At 57.4% G+C, this 22,206-nt stretch overlaps 14 protein-coding genes across 14 annotated transcripts; 6 read left to right on the top strand and 8 right to left on the bottom strand.

Annotated features, from left to right (window-relative positions):
- Positions 1–186: 186 nt before the first annotated feature.
- PHSY_001946 (hypothetical protein) lies at positions 187–1,096 on the bottom strand (the record flags this gene model as incomplete). Its single annotated transcript, XM_012332572.1, has 2 exons — positions 187–436; positions 990–1,096. The coding sequence occupies 2 exons, from the start codon at positions 1,094–1,096 to the stop codon at positions 187–189; spliced, it is 357 nt and encodes a 118-aa protein (XP_012187962.1).
- A 449-nt stretch (positions 1,097–1,545) lies between these two features.
- PHSY_001945 (endopeptidase) lies at positions 1,546–1,911 on the bottom strand (the record flags this gene model as incomplete). Its single annotated transcript, XM_012332571.1, has 1 exon — positions 1,546–1,911. One exon carries the CDS (start codon positions 1,909–1,911, stop codon positions 1,546–1,548), a length of 366 nt encoding a protein of 121 aa, XP_012187961.1.
- A 723-nt stretch (positions 1,912–2,634) lies between these two features.
- On the top strand, positions 2,635–4,356 carry PHSY_001944 (hypothetical protein; the record flags this gene model as incomplete). The annotated part of the gene is made up of 1 exon (XM_012332570.1): positions 2,635–4,356. One exon carries the CDS (start codon positions 2,635–2,637, stop codon positions 4,354–4,356), a length of 1,722 nt encoding a protein of 573 aa, XP_012187960.1.
- A 155-nt stretch (positions 4,357–4,511) lies between these two features.
- PHSY_001943 (transcription factor) lies at positions 4,512–6,920 on the bottom strand (the record flags this gene model as incomplete). Its single annotated transcript, XM_012332569.1, has 1 exon — positions 4,512–6,920. One exon carries the CDS (start codon positions 6,918–6,920, stop codon positions 4,512–4,514), a length of 2,409 nt encoding a protein of 802 aa, XP_012187959.1.
- A 554-nt stretch (positions 6,921–7,474) lies between these two features.
- On the bottom strand, positions 7,475–8,524 carry PHSY_001942 (hypothetical protein; the record flags this gene model as incomplete). The annotated part of the gene is made up of 1 exon (XM_012332568.1): positions 7,475–8,524. The coding sequence occupies one exon, from the start codon at positions 8,522–8,524 to the stop codon at positions 7,475–7,477; it is 1,050 nt and encodes a 349-aa protein (XP_012187958.1).
- A 59-nt stretch (positions 8,525–8,583) lies between these two features.
- On the bottom strand, positions 8,584–8,817 carry PHSY_001941 (hypothetical protein; the record flags this gene model as incomplete). Its single annotated transcript, XM_012332567.1, has 1 exon — positions 8,584–8,817. One exon carries the CDS (start codon positions 8,815–8,817, stop codon positions 8,584–8,586), a length of 234 nt encoding a protein of 77 aa, XP_012187957.1.
- Positions 8,818–9,291: 474 nt separating this feature from the next.
- On the bottom strand, positions 9,292–10,584 carry PHSY_001940 (salicylate hydroxylase; the record flags this gene model as incomplete). The annotated part of the gene is made up of 1 exon (XM_012332566.1): positions 9,292–10,584. The coding sequence occupies one exon, from the start codon at positions 10,582–10,584 to the stop codon at positions 9,292–9,294; it is 1,293 nt and encodes a 430-aa protein (XP_012187956.1).
- Positions 10,585–11,577: 993 nt separating this feature from the next.
- PHSY_001939 (transporter) lies at positions 11,578–13,296 on the top strand (the record flags this gene model as incomplete). The annotated part of the gene is made up of 1 exon (XM_012332565.1): positions 11,578–13,296. One exon carries the CDS (start codon positions 11,578–11,580, stop codon positions 13,294–13,296), a length of 1,719 nt encoding a protein of 572 aa, XP_012187955.1.
- Positions 13,297–13,721: 425 nt separating this feature from the next.
- Positions 13,722–14,810, top strand: PHSY_001938 (potential sphingosine hydroxylase; the record flags this gene model as incomplete). Its single annotated transcript, XM_012332564.1, has 1 exon — positions 13,722–14,810. The coding sequence occupies one exon, from the start codon at positions 13,722–13,724 to the stop codon at positions 14,808–14,810; it is 1,089 nt and encodes a 362-aa protein (XP_012187954.1).
- Positions 14,811–14,869: 59 nt separating this feature from the next.
- On the bottom strand, positions 14,870–16,723 carry PHSY_001937 (hypothetical protein; the record flags this gene model as incomplete). Its single annotated transcript, XM_012332563.1, has 2 exons — positions 14,870–15,670; positions 15,752–16,723. 2 exons carry the CDS (start codon positions 16,721–16,723, stop codon positions 14,870–14,872), a joined length of 1,773 nt encoding a protein of 590 aa, XP_012187953.1.
- An 851-nt stretch (positions 16,724–17,574) lies between these two features.
- Positions 17,575–18,639, top strand: PHSY_001936 (hypothetical protein; the record flags this gene model as incomplete). The annotated part of the gene is made up of 1 exon (XM_012332562.1): positions 17,575–18,639. The coding sequence occupies one exon, from the start codon at positions 17,575–17,577 to the stop codon at positions 18,637–18,639; it is 1,065 nt and encodes a 354-aa protein (XP_012187952.1).
- Positions 18,640–18,776: 137 nt separating this feature from the next.
- PHSY_001935 (hypothetical protein) lies at positions 18,777–19,160 on the bottom strand (the record flags this gene model as incomplete). The annotated part of the gene is made up of 1 exon (XM_012332561.1): positions 18,777–19,160. The coding sequence occupies one exon, from the start codon at positions 19,158–19,160 to the stop codon at positions 18,777–18,779; it is 384 nt and encodes a 127-aa protein (XP_012187951.1).
- Positions 19,161–19,739: 579 nt separating this feature from the next.
- PHSY_001934 (UDP-galactose transporter) lies at positions 19,740–20,765 on the top strand (the record flags this gene model as incomplete). Its single annotated transcript, XM_012332560.1, has 1 exon — positions 19,740–20,765. One exon carries the CDS (start codon positions 19,740–19,742, stop codon positions 20,763–20,765), a length of 1,026 nt encoding a protein of 341 aa, XP_012187950.1.
- A 171-nt stretch (positions 20,766–20,936) lies between these two features.
- On the top strand, positions 20,937–22,166 carry PHSY_001933 (glycosyltransferase; the record flags this gene model as incomplete). Its single annotated transcript, XM_012332559.1, has 1 exon — positions 20,937–22,166. The coding sequence occupies one exon, from the start codon at positions 20,937–20,939 to the stop codon at positions 22,164–22,166; it is 1,230 nt and encodes a 409-aa protein (XP_012187949.1).
- Between the last annotated feature and the right edge of the window lie 40 nt (positions 22,167–22,206).

Genomic DNA, 22,206 nt, shown 5'->3' with positions numbered 1-22,206 from the left:
GCGGATTTGCGGTTGCAGAGTGCGACGTTGGCTAGCTAGGTGTAGGCAGCGAGATTGCGCCGAGACTCGACCATCCCCGCTCTCGACCGTGCTGCTGTAGCGAGCAACGCGGCAGATGGCGGCATGTGTCGAGGTGAATGAGAGTATTGACGACGATGCTCGCTTGGCTAAGCAGGACCAGCGATGTTAAGTCGCTGTTATGTCGTCTGAAAAGCGCGCGACCGTCACACGTATTCGAGATTGGCCGAGTCGCCGTCTGCTGTACCAAATAGTCTCGCCGAAGATCTTCCGCAGACCTTCGTTGCCACTGAGCCTTGCTGCCGTCGACGGCCCCGCATCCGCTGCATTGACGATCACACAGCCTCGCTCCACCGAAGCGTCGCCGTGCTTTAGCGTGGTGCTCGTCACCGTATTCACGGCTCTCAGCCGAGCTCGCCTGATCACGCCAAGAAGCCACAAGTATAGTATCCTCAGCTGTGTGATACAAGCGAAGGGCCAGTCCAGTCAAGCCGAGGATACACCGCCTCCGCCTCCACCTCCGCAGTCGTGGTAGCCTGGTCCGGGGCAGAAGTCGTGTGATGCGTTCGATGCAAGGCTCGCCGTCGGGTATGTATCCGCACCACGCCTTTTCATTAGTTCGGTGTTCGTACAATGGACGAGTCTGCTCGTGATCTGAACGCTTGGCATCCATCCAGACAAGCCAATGCTTGCTGCTGAATACAGGCACGCACTGGCTTGTCATTGTCGAGACCAGGCTTTTGCTCGCTCACGGCCACCTGCTGACGGGCAACCGCGGCCAAAGCGAGTTCTTGGACCCGCTGCAGGGCCAATTGCCACTCCGCTCCGCCTTTGTACCAGAAGGCCTCTACACCTACACCAGCGTCAGAAAGGGTTCCGTCGGTCGAATTGAGAATCGTCCCTTACCGCTCTGAAGTCAAGTGTAGCATAATCCACCTCCCTTCGGTTAGGGCACGGCCATGATACAGTACCTGCTTCGGAGCAACCGTCGACGGCTGTGATTCAAGAGCTCAGCTGACCGTACACTTCGCAAGGAGCACCAGGTTCGAAGTCGGGTCAGCACCAGCGCACTCCTCATACGTCGGTCCACCCGGTCCTTGTCTGCAGCTGCTGCTTCTGCTCATTAATTCTGTCAATGACCGCACGTTGATGCTGACTCGACCGCTCAGCCAAGGTCGGGACTATACGCAGCAAGAGGCCAGGATAAAGTGCAACCCCTGAGCAAATTTGTCGAATCATGTATAGCAAGGCGAGCTGGAGGAACGGCACAAGCGCGGCATCCGCGAGCGATTTCCCCAGACTAATCCTAGCGAGCTCGACTTCATGCACCTCGGCAGGAAATCGAAGCTTTTCTTGGGTTCCATGTGGCTGAAATCCCACAGGGAACTAGGGCATTTGAGCAGCTTCAATTTCGAATTTTGGCCGCTCCTCGATCGTTTTTCCGGCACCCGGGCTCGCCAACTTCCAGACAGCCCGGTTGCAGCAAATAAGCACTACGGGAAGACTCGAGACTCTAGACGGCCTTCCTTACTCCTCTTTCCAAGGTTCGCAACGTAGGTGCCGAAGAGCGAAGAGGCTAGATTCTGGCCCTCCAAAGACGGTGCTAGGACCGTCGCAAGGGATCTGTTCCGAGTCGCCGTTTCGCCGATACCTTGTGCTCGAAAGATTTTTGCTCTCTATGCCCACATGGGAGCTCATGCTCCGCCAATGACTAGTCTGTTGGCTAGTGCATTCCGTGTCTTGGAGCGATCGAGTAAGCATCATCGGCAGCACCGCGCTCAGGCGTGATGCGAGCAGCAGGTCTCGAGACCACATAGCTGAGCGGAGTGCCAAAAAGCGGAAGGGGGAACAGGAAAAGGTCGTTTCGTTTCGACCGAGCTCTCTCCGGAGCATCTCTTTTACGCGGCAGGAGCAGTCTCGGGCGATCTCGTTTCGCTGTGGCCGCCAGGGACGTAACCCCGCAATCTTGTTGCCCCTCAAGGAGCCACACGCTCATGACAATCCCAACCCTCTCCGCTTAGCATTCACAGGTCATGCAGCATGCACAACGCATTGTATAGTACACTGTAGCCAGCTCTTCTGACGGTTGACAGCAATTCGGAATGACCGAACCCAGACCTTTCCTTTCCACTGTCGTCCCCCGCAACCCCGCTGTGTTTTCCCCATACTGTCTCAACCACCATTCCCTCCAAGTTTTTGCACTCTCCGGTGAGCGAGCGACGACGACGGGTTCCTCCGAATTCTCTCCTTGCCTCGGTCTCTCCGCTCTCCGCGTCTGCTTTGGCCCTCTCCTCTCTCTCCCCGCACTCGGCTGTTCCGTCTCGACGGGACGCAAGCGGGCTACGCTAGGAACGTCTCGTCTGCATCACACGCTCGCCACGCGCTGCGGTCCTCCTCCCGCATCACTCGAACTATCACATACCATCATCGCAAACCAAGCCGATGCGTATATTACCACCGCATCTTTGACGCCATTTCGCCCTCCTCATCACTCATCACATCACACCATCCCTCCCTCCCTCCTTCCTTCGGCTCCTCCGACTTTCCTCATCTCTCAAGCCTAGTCGTCGTCGGACACCACCCCTGCCCTCCCCTCTCTACAGCCTACCGCCCATCATGGGTCTCACCGACGCTCAGGATGTCGCTCGCATCGACTCCAAGGCAGCCGCCGCCATCGCATCCAACGTCGAGGACTACGACGCCCTTGTTCACGATGCCGCCGAGGTCACCAACAACCAGGAGAAGATGAGCGTGTCCAGGGCCATCAAGACCTACCCCAACGCCATCTTCTTCTCGGCCATCCTCTCGCTCGCCGTCATCATGGAGGGTTACGACACCCTCCTCATCGGCAACTTCTTCGCGATGCCTGCTTTCCAAAAGAAGTACGGCCACTGCAACGCAGCCGGCAAGTGCGAGATCCCTGCTCCCTGGCAGTCGGGCCTCACCAACGGCTCCCAGGTCGGTTCCATCATCGGTCTCCAGCTTACCGGTATCTGCTCGGAACGCTACGGTTACCGCAAGACCATCCTCGTCGCCCTCGCCGCCATGACCGCCTTCATCTTCATCCCCTTCTTCGCTCCTAACCTCACCGTCCTCCTCATCGGACAGATCCTCCAGGGTCTTCCCTGGGGTGTCTTCCAGACCCTCACCACCTCGTACGCCGCCGAAGTCACTCCTGTCGCTCTTCGTCCCTACCTCACCACCTGGGTCAACGGATGCTGGGTCGTTGGTCAGCTCATCGCCTCCGGTATCCTCCGTGGCACCGTCGGCCGCACCGACCACTGGGCTTACAAGATCCCCTACGCCATCCAGTGGATCTGGCCCGTCCCCATCTTTATCGGATGCTGGTTCGCCCCCGAGTCCCCCTGGTGGTTGGTTCGTCAGAACCGCCTCGAGGACGCCAAGCACTCGCTTCGCCGCCTCGCCGCCAACGACCGCGACTTCACCGACCACGAGGCCGACCAGACCGTTCAGATGATGATCCACACCAACGAGCTCGAGAAGGCCGCTGCCGAGGGCGGAAGCTACTGGGACTGCTTCAAGCGCTCCGACGGCCGTCGTACCGAGATCGCCTGCGTCGTCTGGCTCATCCAGGTCTTCTGCGGTGGTCCTCTCATGGGTGTCTCGTCCTACTTCTACACCAAGGCCGGTCTCCCCACCGACCAGGCTTTCAACCTCTCCATCGGCCAGTTCGCCATGGGTCTCGTCGGTACTATCAGCTCTTGGTTCCTCCTCCGCAAGGTCGGTCGTCGTGCGCTCTACCTCTACGGCCAGCTTGCCCTCTTCGCCATCATGATCACCGTCGGCGGTCTCGCCTTCAAGGCTGACAACACCAACGTCTCCTGGGCTATCGGTTCCATGCTCCTCATCTTCACCTTCATCTACGATCTCACCGTCGGCCCCGTCTGCTACTGTCTCGTCGCCGAGATCTCCTCCACCCGTCTCCGTGCCAAGACCGTCGTCCTCGCCCGTAACGCTTACAACGTCGGCGGTATCATCGTCAACATCATCAACCCTCGCATGCTTAACTCCCAAGACTGGAACCTTGGAGCTAAGGCAGGCTTTGTGTATGCTGGAACCGGTCTCATCTGCATCATCTGGACCTACTTCCGCCTGCCCGAGACCATGGGTCGATCGTACGGATCGCTCGACATCCTTTTCGAGCAGAAGGTTTCGGCGCGCAAGTTCGCCTCCACCGAGGTCGACATGTTCTCCTCGCACTCCCAGGCTACCGCTGCTCACTCCGCCGGCTCCATCGACGAGAAGGCCAGCTCCACCGACAAGGTCGATGGCGTCGTTGCCAACACCTCCGGTCTCGGCTACAAGTACGAGGCCTAAAAAAGAAATCGTCCGCGGTTCATACCACACCTTCTTTTTTTCACTTCGTCCATTCCACCTCCTTTTGTTCCTCACGTGTCTTGTTTTCTCTCGCTCTGCATGTATCACTACTTTCAAACGAAACGGGATTTGTTCTTTCGCAAAAAGTTTTTCTTTCAGATTGCGCTGTGATGTGCTGTGCCGCCAATGGTCTCGCCTTCAAGTGGGTCGGCGATGGGGTCGAAGCTGAATGCGCCATCTGCATTGGTCGGCGTAAAGAAGTCCGGTAAACCCAACAGAGAGCACAAGAGTTCGTCTGGTTGGTCGAGGTGCAACAGGCTCTGAAACGTTGCACCACTCGCTGTCGCGCCTTGCTCCGCTACCGCCGTTGTCTGCGTTCCATCGATTGCTGCTCCCGCCATGGAATCGTCGACGTTCGACAAGACGTTCCCAAAGCCCAGACTCTTCCAAAAAGGTTCCAAGCTGACATCTCCGCCTTGCCACTTGTCCTTCTCCTCCTTCTCCCTTCCCAGCTCCGCGAGCGGAGGACTCGGTGGTCTGCTAACGCTGCACCTCACACACTGAACCGCCAACCTCTGGAGCGTCTCAAAGATGCTCGTAAACCCGCTCGGCATGCCATCATCGCTGTAATCCTTGGAGACCTTCTTGGCGATGCTATCGATCAACGCCAGGTCGGAAGAGACGTTCCACTCTTGCGGGTGCTTGAAGATGCAGATCGCCAAGACGTAGACGGCACTCAGCGAGATGGTGCCGGAGATCATGCGTGTGCTGCATCGATGCACGAGGCAGTACTGGTTGATGCATCGGATGATGGCTCGAGCGGATCCGCGGCAGATGGTCTCGGCGGACAGCAGACGGTCCTTGCGTCGTGTCAGTTTGGACGCCACGTGATGACGGTAGAGTCGGGTATCGAGCATGACGGATGCACGATGGACGTTGATCACGGTGAAGTGAAAGGTGCACAGCAGATGCAGGGTTTGCAGATCGCGCGGTTTCGAGACGGCGCGCAAGGCTTCTTCGCTGCTCATGGTGGGTAGATGGAGACTGGTGAGACACGTCGAAGACCAATCCAAAAGCCTCTGGTCCAAGCTGGCGATGGTCGAAAACAGCTCGGATTCGTCGACCGTCTGATTGCGGCTGGTGTAGAGCGCATTGTGGATCTCTGCTTTGAGTCGACAGAGCGAAACGAGGCAAGCGAGATAGCGTTCGTTGTACACCTGGTCGGACAAGCCCTCAGCCTTGGGCGACGCGGCATCGATCTGCGTCGCTTTCGGAATCGGTCTAGGTGCGGAGAGTTGGACGTCGAGATCGTTGATCATGGTCGGTCGACCCGAATCCAAGGTGGCGATGCGATCCAGAGCATAGCAGCACCACCAGATGCGCGCCTTCGTCTTCTCCAAGGCGGCCGAATGGAGAGGCGGTGATGGAGGCGCACGATGCAGGCCGATCGAGTAGGCTATGCGGATGGCAGAGCTGAGCGCCTGCCAGGCAGCACCGTCCTTGCTGGAAGCTCGCAATACCAAATGCAGCATGAGCAGTGCCTGCACCGACGAGAGGTAAGGGACACCGATAATGTGACCGTAGAGCGAGTAGGCTGCATCGAGGTAGATCTTGACCTGATCAGGCTGTCGAGGTGTTGCGTCCAACAGACTGATCGCGGTGACGATGTAGATGGTGGCCAGGAGGGGCACTTCGTATGGAGCGATCAGGTCGAGCCGCATCAGCGAAGCGTCATCGAGACGGTACTGCTGAATGAAGCGGACGGCATCACGACGCAGCACCTCTTCGTCGAAGACGGGGAAGACGGCATTGGCGTCGTTGAAAAAGTCGTTGAGGATGTCGTCAAAGTGAGCCAGGTGAGTCAAGGCCGGCAAGATGGGTCTGAGAGGGAGTTGATACTCTTCGGAGTGGATGCGGCCGTGGTCGAAATGATCAGAGATGGCCGTGTCGGGAGCTTTACGGCGTATGTGATCGTGGGAAGCGCGTTGCTTTGCGAGGAGGAGGTCGATCCAATGCGAAAAGACCTGCAAGTTGGAGGAGCCGACGTACTTGAAGCGGTCCTGAGCCTGCGAGTCCGAGATGATGCTGGCGGAGGAGCTTCCGAGCGTGTTCCTCATCCACGTCGGATCAGCCCACGGCGAGGTTGCTGCGGCGGAAGCTTGCTCCAGTTGCGGGTCCTCATCCTCTTTGAGGCGCGATGAATCTGCAGAGCGATTCGGCGGATGCGATTGCTTGACTGAAGGTTTTCGCGGCCTTGCCGAATGGGCTTTGTTGTCGTTCGCGCTCTGCAAGCTCTTGATATCCGCAGGCGGCTCTTCGCTCGGAGTTGCCGATACGGGAGCAGCAGCAGTGCTACCGATGCTCGAGGCTCTTGTGCGCTTCACGCTGGCCAAGTGCGGCTTGCGTGGATCGTCGGTGATGCACTCAGTCTTGGACTTGACGCAGTTGGTACACGCGGGTAGTCGTTCGTCGCAGCGCACTTTTCGAGCACGACACGCTTTGCAGGCGTGTGACAGACGCTTGCGTTTCAGCTCGGGCGGAGGAGCCGCCTCGTCGTCGGCCATAGCGATCTTGTCGAATGATGTGATGGGTGTCAAGTGGCCAAGGCAGCAGCGTGACGGCACGCCAGCTCTCACATGACCTTGCGAGGCTCTCCTGGTGGTGCGGAAGCAAGCCTCGGAACATCCGCAACGAGAGTCGTGATGTGACACAGAACCGGTCGCTACGACCTCACCCCCACATGCATGCATGCACGCAAGCTGCGGGCCGTTGTATCCTCAAGGTCTAGCCACGCGGACTTGCCCGTGTCTTCATCTTGCTTTAAATATTATTGACATTTTGAAAGTAAAATTCGAGCTCAATCAACGTCGAGAAATTGGGATGTGGGGTTTTTTTGGCATCGTCACTCCATCTCTCACGACTGCTTTACGAGCTGGAAGTAGACGGGGCACAATGTCGTTCGTTCATTCATTTATTCTTTTTAGACCTTAGTCGACTGACGAGCACACGGCCCAGGTAATTGCAAAACACAGATCGATTTTGAACGAGCAGAACAGGATATAGAGCTAGAGCGTTATGGAAAGCAGACGGAAACACGGCGACGGGCATGATGTGGTAATTACTCATCCTTGATGTAAGGAATGCCCGTCAAGCGGAAGGCGCGCTCGTCGAGCTGGGGCTCCTCGACGGGGCGATCACGGTTGTGAGGGTCGTCGACACCGTCACGCTTCGCAACATTCGATCCAGTGTGGCGAGCGTTGGGCCAGTGGGTGGTGCCGACGCGACGCTCGAAGGCATCCTTCTTTCGCTTCAGGTCCTCCTGCGACGCATCAGCCACCGGCATGAAGCACGTGTATACGCAGAATCGAGGCTGCTTTGTCTTGCTCGAAAGGTTGTAGTGCGCGGTACGAGAATCCCACAACAGAAGGTCGCCTGGCTCGGCGCAAACCTTGACCCATTCGCATCCGTGGTCCTTGAGCCACTGCATGCCCTTGTCAGTGAAGCCGTACCACTCGTTGGTCCACGCAGGGATCTTCTCCTCCCAAGCCATCTCCTCGTGGAACTGCGTCGAGAGCTCATGCGAGCCCTTGCAAACGATCAGTCCACCGTCGTCGGGTCCGTTGGGCAGGAGGTTGACGAGACCCTGCAGGCAGCGGAAGCCCGGCTTGAGCGGGTCCTGGTCCTGGTGAGGCCAAGGCTTGTTGGGTGCCAGGTCCTTACGGTTTGGGAACCCAAAATTCACCGCATCGAAGCTCACGATGAGATCCTCGGTGCCAAGGAACTTGGAAAAGGCGCCTACAACACCGGGCTCGGAGCGGATCTTCCAAACAAAGTCCTCGTGCGTGACGGCGTAGTTGAGGCACATGCCCTTCTCGGTGATGAGCGGAAGTTTGTCCTTGTGAACGGTGCTGAGGTCGTTTCGGTCGTAGCCGAGGTTGAATCCCTCGAGCCATCCGTGCATCTTGTCGGCGTACTGCAGAGCTCGCTCCTGCGGGATCGCTCCTTTGACAACGCAGTAGCCATCGCGAAGCAGGTCACGGTGCCAAGCATCGAGTTCGACGTTTTCCTTCTGCGAAGAGGTGCTAGGGGTGGCAGTGTTGATGGCGGGTTCGACAACGTCGTGCTTGAGCAGCGTCGAAGGGGCGACGGGTGCCTGGACGGAGAGCATGTTCAAGAGTTAGTCGAGGAGGAGCTACCTTGGATGAGCAATAGGAGGTGCCAGAGCTGCTACTCGAGGCGTCGTAGATATATCCATTCGGACCTTTGGCGAGCAAGGATGTCACACGGCATAGCGGTTCGCCACAGCGCCACAGATGGCTGCCACTTCGGATCCCAAGCCGAGAGAACCGAGGAATGGTGTTGACCGAGGCGACCACGGCAAGTCAGTGTCTTGTGACCACCGGTCTGCGGCAAGCTCAACCGAGAGACGTCTCTGCGGTTCGCCTGGCCGACCCGATACATTGCGGGGTCTGCCGAGGGACAATGTGCAAAACAATGGAGGCAAGTCACTCTATGCTTGCAGGTCCGCTTTCGAAACTCCGCCACCGTCAAATTGCGAGGCCTGGAACAGGCGGTCAAACCTTGATAGCTCGGCTGGCAACCCCACCTGGACCGAGTTTATCAAGTCGACCTGAACCCTGAACGCAAACTCGATGGACCGAGGTACAGCGCTTTAACATTTCAATCGATTCGCCTCTCGAAGCCCACCACGTTCTACGAGCTGCAGCGGGTCGAGCACGACACCAACTTGTGACTGCAAGCACCTTAGACGTTTGTCGTGACCTTTCGTACCGGACGACAAGATGCTCAGCAACGGTGGTCAGTCTCGGCGTCGATTCAGACTCCCTCGCTTGCTCTCTTTCTTTCTGCTGTCAAACAAACCAGGCCAGGAGAACGAAGCAAATGACCACTATTGACAATTTCGGACAGACATGCTTACGAAGTGAGGACAGATACAGGCGCCGACGCAACTGACGCCGAAGACACGCTCGGCTGCTTGCGTGCCTTGGAATCTTGCTGTGCCAGCCAAGAAGCAACTCCTTCGTACTTGCAGTTGTAATCCATAAACTCGCGCGGGTTCAACGTCACTTTGCCGCTGGCGCTGGTGCCGGGTTTGGCCTGCTCTCGACTGTAGGCCTGGATCAATGACGCTCGTTCATGACGAGCCGAGTATACAGCCGCCAATGCTTGCTGCACCTCGTGCTCGCTGCTCGATGCGTCAATGTCGCGCAAGAAGTACTGAAGCGCTTCAACATCCTCGAACGATTGCGAAGCGCCTTGCCCCTGGGTGGGGAGCATGGCATGAGCAGCATCGCCGATCAACACGGCCTTGCCCTTGCTCCATGCTGGCAAGGGCGCAATGTCGCGCATCTGCCAGATGCTGGGCTCTACGGATCGTCGAATGATCTCGCGAGTCCATTCCGGGAAGCCCTCGTAGCTCTTAAGGAAATCCTCCGTGGAAGCCTCCATGTTCCATGTGGTGGCTCCTTTGATCTCCTCAGTGTCCGGGACCAGGCCAACAACGCCAAGGACCGTGCCACCTCGAGACGGTCCCATTACCAGCCGGCAATTGCGACCTACGATCATCAGAGTCTGGCTGGCGCCGAGCTCGACGCCTTGAGGCAAACCTTGGATGCCCTGCAAATCTTGGATGGGGATCAGTGTCCTGAAAGCAGACAGCCCGGTGGGCAGAGCACCCTGATCGTGGCCGACCACGGCGGTTCGCACAGCCGAGCGGATGCCATCAGCTCCTACGATCAAGTCTGCTGTCAGCTCCTCTCCAGACTCGAGATACACCTTGCCGGCATCTACGTCCACCTTGGCGACCTTGGATGCCGTCTTGATCTCGGCGCCGCTGTCCAACGCTGCCTGACGAAGTCCTGTGTGCAGGTCCACTCGATGGAAGCAGATTCGATCTTCTCCGTACTGATCCGTCTCGAGTCCGATGCGCATATGCAGCTTGTCGTCGGTGCCGTAGATGAGAAAGGCCTTGTCCGGTACACCCCGTCCGATCGAGGCGTCGCCGAAAAGATACGAGTCGAGCCCGAGGAAACGCTTGGCGATCTTGACCGCATTGGGCTGCAGCGAGATGTTGGCGCCGACTTCGCGATTGAGTCTGGACTGCTCGAGCAGCGTGATGCGTCTTCCGGGCGCCTTGAGAGCCACAGCGGCGGCGAGGCCGGCGATGCCAGCGCCCACGATGATGATGTCGAACGGCTTTGATGTCATGTTGGTATGATTCCTGGTCGTGGTAGAAGGAGAAACACGGACCATCTGTTCCGCAAGTGAGCTTGGATGTCGAGCGGTGATCTTATCTTCTGATGTGTGCCACCTTCGAGACCGAACAAGGCCGATCTAAGCGGCACTCCATCGAGGGAGCGTCTCAATGTAAGCGCTACCCCCGCCTGGACCCTGGCTAGGGCTGCCATGTCGACGCCTCAACCTAACATGCTCCGCTGCATGATCGCCTCTCGGTTCAATCTCAAAGTGGGGGTTGGCTTCGCGCTTCGGCTCGGAGTTTAAAATGATGCTCGACCACATGGCCCGCGGCAACGAATCAGGAACGGCCCATCTCTCATAGACTGTGGCTTGGCTACGGACTTTCCCCAGATCGTTTGCCAGCCGAAGACCCCGGAATTTGGGCTCAGCCGACGGGCACTTGGTCTCTGAAATTCCCCGCACACTTCATCTTACCGCTGTTCATCGTCTCATTGGCGGGTGCCTGAGGCCCAGCCGAAAGGTGCACGGAAGAGGCGACAAGACATCTGAGGAGCCCCGCATTCTTCCCCAGCCTCGTACCACCATCACCGCCATCCCTCTCTCTTTCCCAGCTTGTTTCGGCTGGGAAACAAGACGTCGTCCACCACCCGAATCCCGGGCCGAAGTGCCTACTCTTCCGGCACATCGTGTCGCTTGGCATGGCCTCGACCCGACAAGCTTTGCGTCGGGTGCAGCTATGGTCTCAGGCACACTGTTGAAGCAGAACGCGGAGGCATACGGAGAGTGTAGCGGAACGGACGAGGCACGCGGTCATGCAAGATCGCTTGCAACAACGTGCATCTCGCCGACACCTTGCGCGAAGCTTCCTACATTCGGGTGTGCACGACGGTCAATGTCTATAAGTTGATCCATCTTTGGCTCCACTGTGCTACCCCCGGCCCACTGTGTTCCATCGACCACTTCCTTCCAGGTCTCCCCTCACCTCCACTCTTATTCATCACCATGGCTGACGCTCACGACAGCAACATGATCCAATCCCACCGCCAGCCAGACGAGCAGAGCAGCCTCGACGAGAAGAAGTCGGACCTCGTCCACACCAACACGGCCAATTTTGACAGCGATGGCCTCGCTAAGCTCCCCTCCTCCTCATCGGCCGAGATCGTCGCCACCAACGTCCAGCTGGTGGACGACAACGGCGAGACACAACGATGGCCTATTCCAAGTTCGAGTCCGCGCGACCCTCTCAACTACAACAAGTGGCGCAAGCTGGGGATCGTCATCAGCTGCTGCTGGTTCTCGATCTTTTCGCTGGCACTCATCGGTGGTCTCGGTCCGATCATGAGCACCTTCTACGGGCTCTACCACGAACAGGGGCCGGAGAAGGTCACTTGGCTCAGCACGCTGCCTTCGGTCATGGTGGGTCTTGGAAACTTGATCGTTCTGCCCCTGTCGATGGTGTTTGGGCGTAGACCCGTGGCTCTGTGCGCTACTGTTGTGCTGATCGCTGGCTGCACCGGCTCTGCGGTGGCGCAAACGTTCGAGCAGCACCTCGCCACCCGTATCGTCCAAGGTCTCGCCGCTGGTATCTCGGAATCGCTGCTTCCGTTGATGATCACCGAGATCTCCTTTGTTCATGAGCGCAGCAAGATCTTCGCCATCTACTGGGCATCGCAGAACGTCTTCTCATCGGCGCTCAACCTCGCTGGCTCCTACCAAGTGGCGAGCATGGGCTGGAGGTGGTTCTACTGGATCTACGTCATCGCTGCCGCTGTCGGATTCGTGATCGCCTTCTTCTTCCTCACCGAGACCGCCTACGATCGTCCACCTCAGCATAAGGACGGCGTCTGGTACGTAGTTGACAAGTACGGAGTCAACCACGCCATGACGGCGGAACAGCTGCAGGCGGCTACGCGCGAAGGACGATTCCGCTCGCTGTCGGAGCACGGAACTGCTGATGCCGAGTCGGGCGAGCTGTCCTTTGTCGGCGCTCTGAAGCCGTGGTCCGGTATGCAGCGACCTGCGCTGCGCATCGCCGGCCGCACTCTTGGGGATGTTGTGCTGGCCATGATGTGCCCTTCGATCATGTACATGGCGCTGCTGCTGACCGTCGTCCTGGGCTGCTCTATCGCCTTGTCGCTGACCTACTCGATGGTGCTCATCGCCGTCTACCACTGGGTGCCCGCCAATGCCGGTCTCATCGCCATCGGTGGCATGTGTGGCGCGTTCTTTGGCATGTTCTACGCCGGTCCCGTCGGCGATCGCATCGTCATGGCCATGGCCAAGCGCAACGGCGGCGTGCTTCGTCCTGGCCACTACCTGGTCGTCTCGATCGTGCCTGGTCTGATTTCTTTTGCTTCGCTGATGCTCTACGCCTTCACTGCTGCAGGCGAGGCGACGTGGGCCGGACCCGTGATGGCGTGGTTCCTCAACCAGTTCGCCTTCACCTCTATGCTCATCATTGGGTCGGCGTTCGCCACGGTCGCCTACCCCAAGAATCCGGGTGCTGCGCTGCTGTTCGTCGTGGGCGCCAAGAACATCATCAGCTACGGCATCACGCAGGGAACGCTGCCCATGGTCACGATGCACAGCTCCAAGTGGGCCTACAGCGTGCTCGCCGGCGTCACGGCGGCCGCCTTTGTCGCTGGCATCCCCTTCTACTTTTTCGGCGACAGGATGGACAAGTGGGCCATGCGTCAGCAGCAGCGTTTCTTCAAGCGCTGAACGTTGCTTTATACCCCCGTCTCGGATGCTACGGGCTTCTGCGTCATGTGTGTCGATAGAAATGACAGTCACGATTTGCAAGACATCTGGTGTGAAAGTAGCCATCTGTGATGGGTTGGCGAGTTGAAAAAGCAGACCGTCCAAGTCTCAATCACGCACCCAACAGTTTCTTGCAGATCTGTCGAACCCTTCCTGGCAGCTGTCAAGGCGCGTAAGCCAGCAAGAGCGAGATTTGACAAGCGCTGAGATGCTCGGATTCACGGTTTTTTTGGTTTTTCACATGTCACATATTTGCGGCTCGCGGACCCTGGGGAAGCTGTCATGCTCGGCGTTGGATGCTTTGACTGGATTGATATAAGAAGCATTCTTTGCCGTAACGATTGACGCTTTGTTCGACATCCGAGTCTACTTGACAAACTCTTGCCATGACAGAAACGGTCGAAGCGACAAGGCTCGTCGAGGGCAAAGCTACCTCGCGGCAGCCAGTTCGACCATCGCAAGGTCCACTGAAATCGACCTGGCATCGACAAGACAACACCCAAGGCTGGGGTCTCTACCACTGGCTTGTCCACCTCATCGACATCGATCCGCTACCACCTTCATCCACCACCGTCGTCCACGACAAGAATGACCCGATTCCGGTGTGGAACAACCTCAGCGCACACATCTTCATCCTGCTCCGCTTCGGTGCAGCCTTCGCCCTGCAGTACGCCTACACGCATTTGACCGGACGAAACTTCACTCCGCTCATCAATATGGTCTTCTGGGGCGCCTACACTTCGCTGTACGGAATCAATGTGATCCACTCCACTCGGAGGGTGGCGGGGCAAGTGGGATTTCTGCAGCCGAGCAAGGCACGCGATGGGATTCCCGACCACCGGGTGGCTGAGGTTTTGCGATCCTTGGCCATGACCGGGTTCCTCCGACCTGTAGCGGCGACGCTGCTGTGTTACGATCCGAACGATGCTATGCGGGTGTCACCTTGGTTGCCGGTGTTGATCCCCGCGTTCAGCATCGCGGTGGATTTCTGGTTCTACTGGTACCACCGTCTGATGCACGAATCCGAGCTGCTATGGAGGTTTCATCGAACGCATCACACCGCAAAACTGCCCACTACGGTGCTGGCGTTGTACGCGGATGGCGTGCAAGAGTGGTTCGATGTGCTAGTCATCCCCATGTTGGCTCATTTCACCGTCCAGGCGGTGCTGCCCATGGGGTTCTACGATTGGATGCTGTGCTGGACGTACGTAGAGCTGCTCGAGTTGATGGGTCACAGTGGGATTCGCTGTGCAGGAACCGCACCTGCTTTCGACTACCTGCCTTTGCGTAGATTGGATATGGATATTGTCATCGAGGACCACGATCTGCACCATTCCAAGGGCTGGAAGACGTCGGGCAATTACGGCAAGCAGACGAGGATCTTCGACAAGCTCTTTGGCACAGTCATGCCCAGGGTGGAGATGCTGGAGCATTTGATCGATACCGGCGACAAGGTTTGGTTCCCTCAGTGGTAGCGCACGCACCAGCTGCAGTCCGCTTGTAAAGAATGTAATTGGAACCTTTTCTCCAGCCGCTACAATGGAACAAAGGGCAAGATGACACGGCTGGGATATTGACCACCGAAGTGCACCTTGTGAACGCCCTTGTTCTTCTCCGACTCGGGTCGTGGTTTGTGGAAGGCCGCCACCTCGCTGAAGCCGGGCCACTGACCCAAGATGTCCACCTGAATGCTCTCGCCCGCCTCGTAGTCGACACCCATAGCCCAAATACCGATGTCCAGCTTGACAACTTCGCCGGGGGTGACCTTCCAAATCTCGTCGTGCGGGTGGAAGGGGAAGTTCTCGTGCAGCGAGCGCTTGGCGTCGATCTTGCGTTGACTAGCCCTCAGCACGCCGATCGATCCATTGTGCAGCGAGAGACTCTGTCGTTCCGACTCCTTCATGTCGTCAATCGACTTTACGGGAGCGCGCGAAAGCGGGAACTGGAGCTGCGAAAGTTCTTTACCGGAAGCATCGAGCTTGCGCAGCTGCACGAATACGACGAGATCGTCCAGCGCATCGCACGACATGTACAGCTCCGCTTTGGGGATGCCGATCAGCCGGGTGGCCGAGGTGAAGGTGTGTTTGAACTTGGAGATGGAAAAACGCTCTTCCGAGTTGTGAGACGAGAAGCCGGTGGGGTCGGGGAGAGTCGAGGAGAGTTGCCCGTCGGCGGCGAGGTAGAAGCTGCGGTAGTCGGTGGAAGGGTGAGGGAAATCGGGCAGGACAATGTCGTGCTTGACATCGCGATCGCCAAAGGGCAAGGTGGCCCAACGCACCTTGGGCGTCTTTTCCCAGTCGTTGTCGATGTTCTTGAGGTACTTGTCAAAGAAGAGCTGTAGTGTGTCACATAATAAACAATCAGTCAGCATCTATGCAGAGCCAAAGAAGAAAGATGAGGCGATATGGCTACGCACCTTGAGCTCGACGTTGCTCTCTGGAACAGAGTACAGCTCGAACCATTCTTGGTATCCGCTCCACTTGATCCACTTCTTGTCCGTGTTGACCTGCATCCACCCCCTGATCGCTCCCATCGTATGGATCTGGCTAAAGTCGGAACCGGTGATGAAGCAGGGGATGTTGATCTTGGACATGTCGACGCGCTTGTCGTTCCAGTAGATGTTGGCGAGGTGCGAGCGGCGGTGCATCTCGTCAAAGTCTTCGACGCCGTGCTTGCCCTTGATGACGAGCGTGGTGATGAGGTCGAAGTTCGACAGGGTGAACCAACCGCCACGACAGAACTGCTCGCGGAAGATATCACCGGATCCTTCCCATGGAGCGATGGCTTTGAGCGAAGGTGGGTTCTGCGCAGCGGCGTGCCATTGGGAGATGGCGAGGTACGAGTTTCCAGCCATACCGACGTTGCCGTTGCACCAGGGAAGCTTAGCGAGAGCTTCGATGACGTCGTGGATGTCCTCGGCTTCCTGCGCGCCCAGGACGAGCGTGTCGCCGTCGCTGTTTCCTGCACCGCGAGCGTCGACGCTGGCGATCGCATATCCACGCGCCACCCAGTAGGCCGGATCCAAGCCTTCAAACTTTTCGAGTCCACTGACGTCTTCGTCCTTGATGCAGCACCGCCACATGCACACGTTGAAGATCATGTCGATCGCCGAGTACTTTTTGCCGTAGGGAGACCAAGAGACGATGACGGGCACGTTGTCTTGATCGTCCGCGGGTCGGTAGATGTCGGCGTACAGACGGCAGCCGTCCCGCACTACAATCTCGACATCGTGGTCGATACGTACGTCCGAGTCGAGCGTTCGACAGCCGAAGGGTGCAGAGCCTTTCTTGAGCACTTCAGATTTACCTGGTGTGGGCTCGACGTAGCCATTGTCGCCGACCTTGGGCGGGTTCAATGGCTTGAACGCTACTTGGTATGGGATCGGCATCTCGTTCGAAATCTAGCTCTGCTGCAATGACAAGACGATTGGTCAAGACAATTCTCCTGGCCCTGCTTGTGGGATGTCTTCTGACCGAGATTGGATTGATGAGAGGCGAAAACAGGAAGCAAGGACCATAGCATGACGATTAAATGCAAACACCTGGAAATGCTTCGTCAACATGAACCGTCCAACAGCGACCGAGAGACCAACACTTGGAGGAGAAGCCGGTTAGCCGACCAAGAAGGAAGATCTCTCTGGATCCGATCCGCTCGGTTTTTGCATCCTTCGCCAAAAGCATCTTTGGGCCCCACAATGGCCGAGACCTGACCGCAGTGGTGGCGTGGATGGTTGTTTCGGTCCGGGGGGCGACAACATGTGCTTCTACGGACCCATAGCCCCAACCAAGCGCCGAACGAGGGTTGCCACAGTGTGGGGATGCGGGGTAAGAATGGCTTCTGCATAGTGGCAACACGGCTCGATGGTCCGGTCACAGGGTCCATTCAATCTCGGTCGAGATGGCAGCCGAACCATCTCGCCTACGTCGACTTGTGCAAAAACCGAGGAAAAAAACCGCGATAAAAGGTTAAAATTGATTTTTTGCCCCACAAGACATTGTATACCAGCTCAGCATTCCCAGCGTTTCTCCGAGGTGCGAGTCTCCACCGCTGAGGACTGGCTGCAACACCTTCCGGACCGAGCTTGTGTGGTGTCTGTGGCAAGCTTCCTGAGCAATTGTGTGTCGTGTTTCGAAGCGGGATGATCGGTCGCTCGTCTGGGCTATATAGAAGTGACCTACAGTCGGTCTTCGCTGCCATCGCTCCTCATCGAGCTTTAGCCAACTACACTACACAGCAAACATGTCGACCACTACCACCGTCACTGCCACCTCGTCCTTCGAGGCACCCGAGGCCAAGGATCGCACGTTCGGTGCTCGCTTCGAGACCAAGGATCTGATCACGTTTGACGAAAACGCCGTGTACGGTGACTGGAGGGACGAGTTCCACAAGAACGGCTGCGTCGTCATCAAGAATGTCATCTCGCCCGAGCGCGCTGCGTACTACGCCGACAAGCAGATCCAGTGGCTCAAGAGCTTCGACCTTGGCTTTGACGAGAAGGATCCCGAGACGTGGACGGCGGATCACCTCCCCATCAGCTTCAAGGGTGGCATGTACTTTGCCTACGCTTCCACCCACGAGAAGATGGCATGGGAGGCACGTACCGAGCCCAAGATCGTCGAGATCTTCGAAAAGCTCTGGGGCACCAAGGAGCTGCTGTGCTCGTTCGACGGCATGAACATTTCTCTGCCAAACCGCAAGGATCTCAACTGGAGCCCTTGGCCTCACTGCGACCAGAACCCAGAGCGTAAAGGTATGCAGGCGGTGCAGGGTCTGCTCAACTACGCACCCAACGGACCCAAGGATGGTGGACTGATGCTTATGCGCGGTTCTGCCAAGCTGTTCAACGAATTCTTCGCGCACAAGCGCGAGTCTGCTGATCACGAAGACGCACCCCCTCCCGAGCTCAAGTACATGGACCTGTTCCTGTTCAGCGAGAAGGACATCAAGTGGTTCGAGGAGCGCGGCTGCGAGATGTTCAAGGTGGACATGGCGCCTGGCGATTTCGTTCTATGGGACTCGAGGACGATGCACTACGCTCGTCTTCCCGAAGGTGAGCAGATCCGTCACGTCCAGTACATCTGCATGACCCCCAAAGCGTATGCCAACGAAGAGGCGCTCGCTGCCAAGAAAAAGTGCTTCGAGAACTGGATCGGCACCACCCACTGGCCCCACTGCAACATCCGTCCCGCCGAGGACAAGCCGATGCGAAACGGCAAGATCTGCCCCAAGTACCGCTCAGAGCCACTCGAGAAGCCAGAGCTGACCGACCAGCTCTTGCGCCTCGCTGGTGTCAAGGATTATTAGGTTGCGGTCTCAACACTCAGCGCATGGTGTCTATATTGTTGCCTTTGCAAATTTGCAGTTCGTTCAGTCTTCCCCAAAAGGTGTGTGGTTGTTTTCAATATGAGAAGAAGAGGAAGAGGGGCGCATGAGTCTGAATGTTAGCATATGGTGTGATACAGCGCGAAGAGCTCTGGGATAGGTAAGCAGCCATTCGCAAATCTTGACTGGGTGGCGGAGAGATCTGCAGATGCGCGTTCCCGCCAGCACTCCTCTATCGAGATCCCCTTTTCTGCAGCATAGCTGATCGCCGATGAACCAGGCCCAAGCTGTATCGCAATCTTCGGAAATCGCAATGGCGGTGGATCAAAGGGCTCGCTTGGGGGACAGCGACGACAGCCAAACTCTCCTGCAACTGCTGAGCTGGCTGGCCGAATCGTCTTGCCCTCTCTGGTCGCCTCGGACTCTTCTCGCAGTAATTTGCAGAAGCGCACCGAGGATCTTGTGATCCATTGTCGAGCAAGTGCGTGCCGTACCTGCGGCATCGTAGTGGACCCTTGAACTCGGGGCTCGGCTAGTCTTGCAGGAAAGCTGTCAGAAACTTTGCATCAAAGAATCGAGTGTCGTCAAGTGCCAGCTTGTACACCACGTGTGTGGGCTTGAATGCACGCTTGCAGCCAAAATCCGCATCGAGCAATCCCAATCATCCCATCCCATCGCAGAGCTGAGCTCCAAGTTTGTGCTGCTGCTTGATCTGCACCAGATTGGGCGGAGCATGAATTCCGTTTTGTATTGTCTCGCTCGGCCTGCATTGTGAATGGAATTACAACAATAGACGCGTTCGCGCTTAGACGGCTCTGGCACTTTTCGACACTTGCCAACAGCCATTGTCTCGAGGCAGCAACAGCTATTGTCTAGGAGCAGGTATGCCCATCAAGAGTCGCCCATGTGCGTACCTTTTTTGGTGCGAGATCAGACAGTGCCATGTGCAGATGGGACTCGCTCCGTGCTTCCCGTGTTGACAGTTGTGGCTGCAGATCCAACGCTCTTGAGAGGTACCGCAAGTGACAGGCCCGTGGATCAGACATGATCGACATTGCGTTGCTCGCTTTGCTTGTTCTTCCATGCGAGTTATCCCCGTTAGACCATTGGCACATTCCATCTCCTCCTTCCTCAACCATCTCGACCTCCATTCTGTTGTGGTCAACATGTCGGCGTCTTTGACATCACTCATCGCAGCCATCAGCGCGATTCGCTCGGGCGTGGGCATCGTTCAGCATCAAGCGATCCGCCATGTCGCCTACTCTCCTTACCTCACGGTGCTCTTGATCGAAAGCGTCAAGATCTCTTGCGCAAGCATCCTCTTGACAAGGGCATTGCACAAGGAACGCCAAGCCGACCGCGTCGACCAGCAGGCCACCTACACCAAGCTCGCCACAGACGAGAGCGAGGAGGACGACGCGAATGCCTCGACCGACAATCTCGTCAGCGATGCACCGGAAGCGGAACTGCCCAACGCTTCGACCGCGCCTCGAACGCTCTACCACCACGTTCTTTCCCAAATCTTTGCACGACAGGGGCTTCGACTCATCGTACCGGCGCTGCTGTACGTGGCGCAGAACAACCTGTGCCTGGTGGGAGCTACCGAGCTGGATCCTGCCTTCTTCCAGGCGCTGTGGCAGATGCGTCTGCTGGTCAGCGCTGTGCTGAGTCGATTCGTGCTCAAGCGACAGATCCTATGGCAGCAGTGGGTGTGCATCTTGGGCATCTTTGGCGGCGTGCTGTGCGTCAAGTACGCCACCATGGGTCACGCTCACGGCGAAAAGGTTCAGGTCGGTCACAAGGAGTTGTCTTCGACCGCATTGGCGACGCTCCAGGTAGCCACGGCTGCAGTGCTCAGTTCGGTGGCGGGCATCACGCTAGAATACATCTTTCGCGATCGAACCGTTAACCTCTGGGCCTCCAATGTGCAGCTCAGCGCGTTCTCGATCCCCTCTGCAGCGGTGCTCGTCATGCTGTCCGACAAGAACAAGCTTGCGCCGGTGGTGCACGACCTCACGCACAGCTTCTGGCCTGTCAGCGTGGTCGTATTTGGTGATTGCCAGCCTGGCTCCGGTCGACAAGTCTTTGACAGTGTGTACGCAGCTTGACAGTCACGGCCCTGATGCTTGCTTTCCAATGGGACAAGTTTCGAATGTTTGAGTGTTGTTGTCGTGCTCATCTTTCTCGCTCGACAAGGTTTCATACCTCCTGCCTCGACCTTGGCACCTCACACCACCATCTACAACCTGGCCTCACCGTCTTTTCGGCAACAACGCAATATGGTGGCCATCCACTCTCCATACCAGTCCGTTGACGAGGCCGACAGCCGGGAAGAGGATCGCCTCGACTTTGAGCAATCAGGCAAGGAATCGCTCGAGAGCCTCAACATCGAACGCGGCGAACATCACAGTTTGCATTACAGCCAAGGTCTCCATCCGAGGCACTGGGCATTCCAAGACAAGACCAGGAAGCGCGGCCTTCGTCTCCTTCTCATCATTGTACCCGTGCTGCTCGTCGCTGGTGGTCTCTTGGGTCTCCTTGCACAGTCTCTTACCTCCTCAGCGGCAGCAAAGACACAAGCTCTCAACGAGCCCAAGAGGCTCAAGGTGGCGTACGCAACGCTGCTCTCCGCCAAGGACGAAAACGTAGCCAAGGAGTCGACCATCTACGATGACAAGTACTTTGTCGCGACGCGCATTCTCGGCTACCAGCTGCTCCACGATCCCGAGACCAGGACGCAGCTCGGTGCGCCCTTTGTAGTGATTGCTACCCCCAACGTCAGCCAGGCCAAGGTTGATCGACTCGAGCGCGATGGCATCACCGTGTTCCGCGCCAAGCAGGAGATCGACCCACCGCTCTACCGAAAGTACGACAGGAACCGCTTCATCGGCGTGTGGAACAAGCTGTACGTCTGGCAATGGACCCAGTACGACCGGGTCGTGTTCATCGACAACGACCACATCCTGCTCAAACGGCTCGACGACATCTTTGACGAGACGGCAGCGCAGACGTTCCCCAACGTCAACAACCAGACGCTCGTCTACGCCGACGAAGAACCGCAGCCTACCGAGTACGTCTTTGCCGGCCAGCACGAGATCAAGCAGAGCGGTCACCACCATCCGCCCACCCAGGAAGACTTCGAGCCCGGTTGGACCGGCATCGACTACGCCAACGGTGGCTTCTTCGTCACCAAACCCGACGTGAAGATGTTCAACTACATGCAGTCGATCTTGAGGGTCAAGGACAAGTTCACACCTTACTGGGCCGAGCAGGATCTCCTCAACCACGTCTTCAACCCAGCTGGCAACTTGCCCGTCAAGATGCTCCCGCCCCTGTGGTCGCTCCACCGACCCACGATCGAAGACACCAGCGAGAGTGTCGGCATTCACGCGTTGCACGAAAAGTGGTGGAACGTTTGGCAGTCCAAGGAGATGCAGGAAAAGATGCAGGCGATTCGCTGGAAGATGGAGGGATTCTACACTGCCTGGGACACATACATCAAGCCGTGATTGTTTCGATCAATACTATTCAATTGCTCAATGGGAAATG

This window comes from Pseudozyma hubeiensis (genome assembly GCF_000403515.1).
Source record: "Pseudozyma hubeiensis SY62 DNA, scaffold: PHS21, whole genome shotgun sequence".
NCBI lineage: Eukaryota > Fungi > Basidiomycota > Ustilaginomycetes > Ustilaginales > Ustilaginaceae > Pseudozyma > Pseudozyma hubeiensis.
Note: the sequence above shows the minus strand (reverse complement) of the source record. Positions and strands in the feature narration are given on the sequence as shown.